General features: G+C 36.9%; 1 protein-coding gene across 1 annotated transcript in view; it reads right to left on the reverse strand.

Moving 5' to 3' along the window:
• Positions 1 to 8,658, reverse strand: part of LOC121854434 (structural maintenance of chromosomes protein 6-like) — a 12,636-nt gene extending 3,978 nt beyond the window's left edge. Inside the window, exons 1-4 of the mRNA XM_042349106.1 lie at positions 8,527 to 8,658; positions 5,292 to 5,393; positions 4,909 to 5,005; positions 3,430 to 3,629 (exon numbers count right to left, since the gene is read on the reverse strand). Of these exons, the coding sequence (XP_042205040.1) occupies positions 3,430 to 3,629; positions 4,909 to 5,005; positions 5,292 to 5,393; positions 8,527 to 8,658 (531 nt within the window). The remainder of the gene's footprint in view (positions 1 to 3,429; positions 3,630 to 4,908; positions 5,006 to 5,291; positions 5,394 to 8,526) is intronic.
• Between the last annotated feature and the right edge of the window lie 528 nt (positions 8,659 to 9,186).

The raw sequence follows: 9,186 nt of genomic DNA on the forward strand, positions 1-9,186 counted from the left end.
GAAGTTACGTATTGCCAAGGTTTATCCAATTTTCCTTAATAAGGCACTCATTTCTTTAATGCAAATATATAACTTTATTTAAAAGAATTGTAGGATCATCATTTAGATCCACATCAGATTATGGAGCTAAACAAAATTCATATGCTGAGATCGAACTTTTAGAATATACTGTACATGTAAATGGTGTTTTAGTTAATATCTTGAATCTTATAAATTTATTTTTTTGATTGAAACTTTGAAAGCTCAAGCCTATCATCTTTTGTAGTCCTAAATATCGAGATCATTAATAAAGCAGTATAGCCATATCGTTTACTTTTACCTATGCAGGTTAAGCAACATACAAATTACAATTAGGATGGTAGAAAGAAGAAAATAGGCCAAGGAGTCGGAGTCGAAGTATAAAAATTTGAGGAGTCGAGTTCAAGGTTTTGTTCTCACCCACAGCCCTGATTACAAAAACCAGTGACCGACTGGTTCTACATATAAAACTGAAAAAATAAAGACCTTGGTTGTAGCTGTAGTAAAAATTAATATGTTGTTTTAAGTAATGTTATTTAATGTTAACAAATGGAAAACAAATAGAATTAGCTAACTAATGGTAAAGAAAAAAGAGAGATCGAGATATGTAAGTGCGCATACATTACATGAAAAACATATTGTCATTACTTACATAAGAATATGAAAGCAACACTTATTTACTGTTCTATATATTTTAATTAATGTTTGAATTTGTTTTATTTAACAAATGCAGAAAAAATTAACAATACAATTTATTAATACGTGAATATTAGAGGAGACGAGACGGGCGTCGCATTGTTTATGTTAAAGTTACTTAAACCAGTGACTGATTGGTTCTACATATAAACTGAAGAAAATAAGACCCTGAGCTTAGCTGTAGTAAAATTAATGTAAAAAAAATGAATATGGTTGCTTGAAGTACCTGTAATGTTATTTAATGTTAATAAATGAACAATATAAGTAGCTAACCATTAATGAAAAAAAGTGACACTGCTCATATGTAAGTGCTAATAATGTGAAAACATATCGCCATTACTTCTACATAAGAATATGAAAGCAACACTTATTTACTGCTCATATATTGAAGGGTTAAATGTTGTACTCTAAGAAAAGAGGAGAGAGAGAGAGAGAGAGAGAGAGAGAGAGAGAGAGAGAGAGAGAGAGAGGAAAGAGAGAGAGAGAGAGAGAGAGAGAGAGAGAGAGAGAGAGAGAGAGAGAGAGAGAGAGAGAGAGAGAGAGAGAGAGAGAGAGAGAGAGAGAGAGAGAGAGAGAGAGAGAGAGGAGAGAGAGAGAGAGAGAGAGGAGAGAGAGAGAGAGAGAGAGAGAGAGAGAGAGAGAGAGAGAGAGGAGGAGAGAGAGAGAGAGAGAGAGAGAGAGAGAGAGAGAGAGAGAGAGAGAGAGAGAGAGAGAGAGAGAGAGAGAGAGAGAGAGAGAGAGAGAGAGAGAGAGAGAGAGAGAGAGAGAGAGAGAGAGAGAGAGAGAGAGAGAGAGAGAGAGAGAGAGAGAGAGAGAGAGAGAGAGAGAGAGAGAGAGAGAGAGAGAGAGAGAGAGAGAGAGAGAGAGAGAGAGAGAGAGAGAGAGAGAGAGAGAGAGAGAGAGAGAGAGAGAGAGAGAGAGAGAGAGAGAGAGAGAGAGAGAGAGAGAGAGAGAGAGAGAGAGAGAGAGAGAGAGAGAGAGAGAGAGGAGAGAGAGAGAGAGAGAGAGAGAGAGAGAGAGAGAGAGAGAGAGAGAGAGAGAGAGAGAGAGAGAGAGAGAGAGAGAGAGAGAGAGAGAGAGAGAGAGAGAGAGAGAGAGAGAGAGAGAGAGAGAGAGAGAGAGAGAGAGAGAGAGAGAGAGAGAGAGAGAGAGAGAGAGAGAGAGAGAGAGAGAGAGAGAGAGAGAGAGAGAGAGAGAGAGAGAGAGAGAGAGAGAGAGAGAGAGAGAGAGAGAGAGAGAGAGAGGAGAGAGAGAGAGAGAGAGAGAGAGAGAGAGAGAGAGAGAGGAAGAGAGAGAGAGAGAGAGAGAGAGAGAGAGAGAGAGAGAGAGAGAGAGAGAGAGAGAGAGAGAGAGAGAGAGAGAGAGAGAGAGAGAGAGAGAGAGAGAGAGAGAGAGAGAGAGAGAGAGAGAGAGAGAGAGAGAGAGAGAGAGAGAGAGAGAGAGAGAGAGAGAGAGAGAGAGAGAGAGAGAGAGAGAGAGAGAGAGAGAGAGAGAGAGAGAGAGAGAGAGAGAAGAGAGAGAGAGAGAGAGAGAGAGAGAGAGAGAGAGAGAGAGAGAGAGAGAGAGAGAGAGAGAGAGAGAGAGAGAGAGAGAGAGAGAGAGAGAGAGAGAGAGAGAGAGAGAGAGAGAGAGAGAGAGAGAGAGAGAGAGAGAGAGAGAGAGAGAGAGAGAGAGAGAGAGAGAGAGAGAGAGGAGAGAGAGAGAGAGAGAGAGAGAGAGAGAGAGAGAGGAGAGAGAGAGAGAGAGAGAGAGAGAGAGAGAGAGAGAGAGAGCAGCCAAACTGCCGGATGTAAACAAACCCAATTTCCCCATGCTTTTTTTTTATGATTAGCCCACCGGCAAAGGTCACTGACCCACATTGAGCCTGAGGGGAAAAAATTTAATACTCCTGTAATAATAATAATAATTCAGATAAGGAAAAAAAAAAAAAGCTGCCTATCTACCTATTGGACAAACTAAAATCGTTCCGGACCACGGGAGTTTCCGGACCACAGAATGCCGGACTAGAGAGGTACAACCTGTAATAATAATTATACATATAAACTTTATATATACAGTACAGTATATATATATATATATATATCCCATATTCACCCATAGATAAGTTGTTGGTTTCATTACATCCTAAGCAAACAGCTGACCGACCAGCCAGCCAGCACCATGTTAATGCAATGGTGTCATCCAGAGGATGATTATGAGAAGGGAAGGAGTTGTTTCTGTACTATAGAACTACTTTTTATACAATATCTATATGTTACTGTATTTTTTGTTATATACAGTATGATATTTAGTATTTATTAAGGCAGTTTTGAAAAAAAAATTTATTTTGGCCTTTGCAACCTAACTCATTATTTCCATTTAAATCAATTTAACTAAAATTCGCAATTTGATAATTTACGATGTCTTCTGGACTGGTAGCTAAACGGCAAATTATCAACACTCCACTTTATAATAACTGGTTTATTTAATAAACAAGGTAGGAATTTTTAAACTTAAATAAGCAAGATACTGCTGTATTTAGAATAGCAAATTTGTATTACAGCAAAAAAATATTAAATTGAATTTCCAGATTTTAGTAATTATCTAAAAATTTCTTGCTATTAAATACCCTAATAATAATGATTAAAAATTAAATGCACTTCCATCTAATAGAGATTAAACAAATAAGTTCAAATAGTACAAAACTTTGCATATACATACAGTACTGTACTGTACTGAATAATTATACAACTTATGTAATGAAGACACGTTACCATCTTTTGCTTTTAACTTGTATCTTCCTCCTCCACCATTAGCTTGTATCTTACGCTCCACAATAATCATGTCACCATACAGGTCAAGCTTGTAGGCATCTCTCCCACTGTTTTTTAATGCAATCTCAATTGTAGCAGATTGTTTTCCATACTTCACTAATTCTGTGAAAAAAAAACATTAATATTCAAATGGTTTCTTATCTCAGTTGGTGGAGCATTTGCCTCACAAATAAATGAAAACAGGTTTGCTTCCTGACCAAAATAAAGAACTGGATTCCTTCTGAGTAACCTATCAATAGTTTTATCAATGGAAGAACAACCCTTTGGTGGACCAGCTTCCTACCAAGGGGGTGGCAGCATCAATGCTAAAAGTCAGCTCCTGTCCAGCCATCCTGTATGATTGAAGTACATGATTGTCCAGTTCTAAAAATATTCAAATTCTCAGTCACCTATCCGACCTCAACTTGTCTGTGAGATGTGACGCCAAGCCCACACAACAGATGCCATGGGTGGATTCCTATATTCAGTCGTGTATTGTACAGTATAGTCTCGATTTACGCGGATTTCCTTTACGCGGATGGTCATTTACGCGGCACCTGGCCAGACCGGCAATTAATAGTTACGCAGTACATTCCATCATTTACGCGGGAAGCAGCGCGGGTAGGGTGCGCACAAGGTCGCCCAGTCAACAAAATATTACCGAGTTCTTCACCCGCCACCTACCACAGCCAGCCCAAGTCAGTGATAGTAATAGTGAGGATATGGACTTTGAGGGGTTTGACAAAGAGGCCCTGCAAGCCTCTGTGGTGGATAGTGATACAAGTGATACAGGTGAGGGCCAATAATCTGCCCACTGCCTCGGAACCAACCCCCCATCCCCGTGTGCCCAGCCATCTCTTCTACTAACGTAAGTGTTAAAAAACCTAATATTATTGATATTTCTCTTAAATATTAATTGTGTGTGCATACCATCATAAAATTGAGATGTTATTTTTACTACAAGGTACGTATTGTGTCGAATAAAGGGTAGTCTGGGGGTCGGCCCAGTCTCTATTTCAATTAATCCCATATGTTCTGTTATTTCGTTTACGCGTTTCTCGTTTTACACGGACCTCCACGGGTTCAATTGACCGCGTAAACCGAGACTATATTGTACTTGGTAGGTCCAGCTTCAGTACTGTACTGTATGTCACACTGTCAGGAAATATCTCCATGTGTACCTCTACTTGTAAAACAAGATTTAAAAACAAGATGGGGTAAGTAATGTTGTAAAAGGGGTATTATACATGCACACATACTACCTTACAACCCTGTACTAAATAAATACATTTGAAATATCCCAATGAACATTCCTTTTGTAAATGCTAATATTTACATACTAACCACACTTACGATGTAGCAAAATTAGCAATTACTGAAAGAGATACCGTACTGTACATACCTTTAAGATTGTTTCCTCGATTTGTTGTTCGGCTGCTACCACCTAACCCAACTATTATTGCTGTTAAAATTGCACTCTTACCACTTCCATTTCTTCCCTGTAAAACAGAATTTAACCAAATACTATAGCAGAAAAATTCCTTATCATATTAAACTTTAAAAGTATAACAGAGAGTGTATGCTTAAAATACTATTAAATATATCAAAATATACTGGTATACAGTATACTGGTTCCCCATTATGGATCTGTCTAATCTTCCCACCGAACCTACATCTTCCTATAGCATAAACAGAAATTAAGATAAGCAGTAAATAACAAAATGCTTTGACTTCACTATACGGTAAGTAGACACTAACCTTTATAAGATCTGGTATCAAACTCACCTGCACCAAGTTGATTTGTGGTGAGAAGGCACACATCATATTGTCGAGACACATGAAATTTTTTACCGTCACATACTCTAAGATCCCACTGGATGCACTCTGCTGAAAATCAATAAGCAGGTCTATATTCAAGAATAAAAAATATTTTCAACCAATTTTTCCCTTTGCTGAGTATAAATGTTTTCCCAGCAGTGTTTAGTCTTACCAGGTTTGCATCTACAAAATCTATTGCAACTGTAAAAAATTAAATGCCCTATCCATATTTTTATTTTTACTCAAAAATGTTTAACTTGTGACTGTAAGAATTGGTTCATATTAAAAAAATATATATATTTTATTTAAGAAAAAACTTGCTATAAAATTTACGAACTCAATCTCTACATGAAACATAGTAGGAGTGGCTGCCTCTGTATTCCCTTATTATACAGTACAGTATAGTCTTTGTCTTCCAAAATTCCTGGGTTCTTTATAGTCATGGGAACAAAGCATCATGTTAAATTTAATAAACTCTGACATTCACAATACAGTACAGTATCTTTGTTTAGATAACAACTAGAAATAATTTGATGTTATCATAACACTTATGTGCTGTATACAGGTTGGTCCCATATAACATTACCCCAATTAGTGTTGTTTTGCTTTAATGGCCTCAGTCAGTTTGGGAACACTATAAGTCACAAAGTTTCTCATTTACTCGACGAAGTTATAAAGTTGTGACATTAAACTTTGAATTGAGTGCCAAGCAAACTATACACTTCCTACTGCAGTGATAAAATGGAATCAGCTGTACAGTGTAACACCACCACCCCTCAAGTTTTACACTACCACTGTGTCTGTGTGGGGTACAGAGACCTTGAATTATGGATATCTGATTTCAAGAATTTTGCATTTCAAAAGTTACAAACAAGGAAACATTTATATTTAAGGAATAAAATTTTTGCTCTTATGGAATTTTCTGGTCTAAGAAATACAATACAGAAAAAATAAATTACTGTATGATCCTCTGTAACATCCAATATTTGATGCAACACATATACAGACACTCTTCACGTTATGGATTTCCAAATTTATGGATACGTTCTCTCCCCTAAGTACATTTTCGGGTTTTGGACGAGTATCCGTTGTTACTTACATCAAATAGTGCAGCACAGTGCGTAAGAGACCTGCAGAGTAAGCGTAAGGCAGCTGGGTGAAGTGTCCTGTAAGGGGCTATTTTATTTTCAGTCATATTGTTAGATCCCCTACACATCATCTCCAATTTTTTTTCGTCAATTGCACTTTGGGGAGCATCCGGCTGAAGCACGAAATTCGTTAAAAATTGATCAATCAATATCAATTTCCTGTCAGCAATTAAGGACACCAGATACATTGCTGCTATACCCCTGAATCAGTTCTGCCTGATACCTGATTATTCCCTTATATTCTTATCAATTTTCAAAATCCTACTTCCCCATAACATCTCGCTAGATTACGTTGAAATTCATGTAGAGTATATGTAATTTACTCCTCTTGAACGTGACGTACAAATATTTCTGATTATCACTTTTGTTTTGGGTGCATGATTATTTTTTCCTAACTTACCATTTTTCCTCAAAATATTTATGAAAATAAGCCAGCAAATAATAAACTAAGCCAAATATAAAGAAAATCTATATGTTCAGCCATGCACAATATGTTATTCTACTGCAGTAGTTAGTTTTTGTTTATTAAAATCGGCCCATAAATAGCCGAGCCTAAGGACTTGAAGGTTAGAAAAACTCGTTCTGAGACACGAGCTGATTTGGTGGCGCAAGAGCAACAGCAGGTCGAATTTCTCCCCCGCTTCTTTTGTGTGATACTGTGGTGTAGCAAAAGGCATACTGTATACAGTACTGTTCTATGCATTATTTATAAGCATTTTCCCTTTTCAGTCGTGTTATTACTAGCATTAACAATGTAAATTCAAATATTGCCACAATGATATAAAGATCATTTTGGAATTTACTGGCTCATTCATATCTGCATTTTTTCCTTCATATCTATTTCTATCATAATTTCACGGGCTGATAAATTTTACCGTCATCCCGCGGGCCACATCTGACCATCCCAAGGGCCACATTTGGCCCGTGGGAGGGACATGAGTTTGACACCCCTGGTTTATGCCAAGAATTTTTTCTTTTATTTATTTGATTTTTTTTGGGGGGGAGGGGGTGATAAAGCAAAAAATATTCACCATGCACTGTCTCACCTGCTCTGGGGCCTCAGAGATGTGATCTTAGAATTGGAAAACTCAAAACTTATTTCGTGCACGAGAGGGTTAATTGTGTTGTAAAATGACTGAATAGCACCCAGGTGACAGTAAGAGTACAGGACCTGCTCATAAATATAAAGTATAATAAATCTGGAACAGAAAATCTACTGAGATAATGAGGCAGCAACCACACGTAATTTGCGAGATGGAAAACTTACACTGTGGATGAGCAAATTGGCACCAGGATTTAAGGTAAATGGAATTACCTTAATTGAATTTGTGTACTTAACTTTCTTTCCTATGGTTCTATGGATAGCCTCCAGGAATGGAACCCATCCGTATCAACATTACAGTATTGTATTGCACTCAGACTTACCAGATGAAACCTCACAAGAAATGCTCAGCACTATTGGGTCTAAACCAAGAAGGAATTTATATTGTCTAATGCCAGGGTATTTGGGAGAATGTTTGTGCACATTGTTCTCTTTAAATCTGTCACATTTCTATTTTAAATATGAAGTTTGTAGTGAGTTACCGCATTTAATATCAATTCATGTTCCTTGATTCACCAGTGACATTATAGCAAAACATAATGAATAGGAGTAATGTAAATAAAGGGCTTACTGTATAAAAAAAAAAAAAAAAGGTAATATACGACTCGTGACTGTCAGCGGTTCAGTAATTATGAGGTGTTTTAGACAATTTTGTATGCTGACTGCTTTCATTTCTATTAATTTTCTTGTGGAAATGCTTAGTTTTCTATATATATAGGCGAGTTAAGATAAAGGTTAGGTTTGATTTTGTTTGGTCAGGTTAGCACATGATTTCAGCAATTTTTATATTTTTTCCCAGCATAATACAGTATCCTCTAATAAAATCAGTGAAAATTGGGTATTTAAAACCCATTTTCAATGAAAAACAGCGGACAGTCTAGATCCGAATAAATACCAAAATAAGTACCTGTACTTTATTCACAATTATGAGATTTTTGCAGCAAATAACTACCTCTTGTTGTGACAGCTGCAAACTAGAGCTAATGTTATTGCTGTACACATGGGCACTTTTGTGTCTCTTGCGACTTGGTCCTGCACTGATTTCATCAGGGTCATCTTCATCCTGGGATCTCTGTGCAGACATCTACAAAACAAAGAATGCAGTACATGAGAAAGATTTCTATACGGGCCCATAACGGGTCCTGGGGGGGTGAAAAAAAAAAGAAATTAAAAACAGAAGAGAAAAAGACTACGTATATTAATCTGGTATCCAACTGCAAATATAATAAAATGAATATGATTTTGATGGAAAGATTTTCTCTTTTAACAAAAAAGGTAAATACTACTGTATTCATCTTCATCCCATTATCACTAGGATTCGTTTATAGGTTAGGTTAGGTCACTTAAAAAGCACCAAAATACACTAGCAAAATAGTCTCATACCAATTGGCAAAATTGGGATAAAGAATTTTTACCAAAAATACATACAGTGAGTTCTGCTATAACGCGTGTTTTGATAAAGCGAATTTGCTCTAACGCGATTTATGAATTAGGAACGATATTTGTATAACGCGAACGCTTGTTTGCTATAACGCGATTTTTGCTTACTATTCCTCCAATTTTGTGGTATTAACTGTGAATATGGTAAAGAAGAATATCTCCAAGAAGCGTT

The sequence above is a fragment of the Homarus americanus genome, unplaced genomic scaffold (genome assembly GCF_018991925.1).
Source record: "Homarus americanus isolate GMGI-L3 unplaced genomic scaffold, GMGI_Hamer_2.0 scaffold54443, whole genome shotgun sequence".
Classification (NCBI taxonomy): Eukaryota; Metazoa; Arthropoda; class Malacostraca; order Decapoda; family Nephropidae; genus Homarus; species Homarus americanus.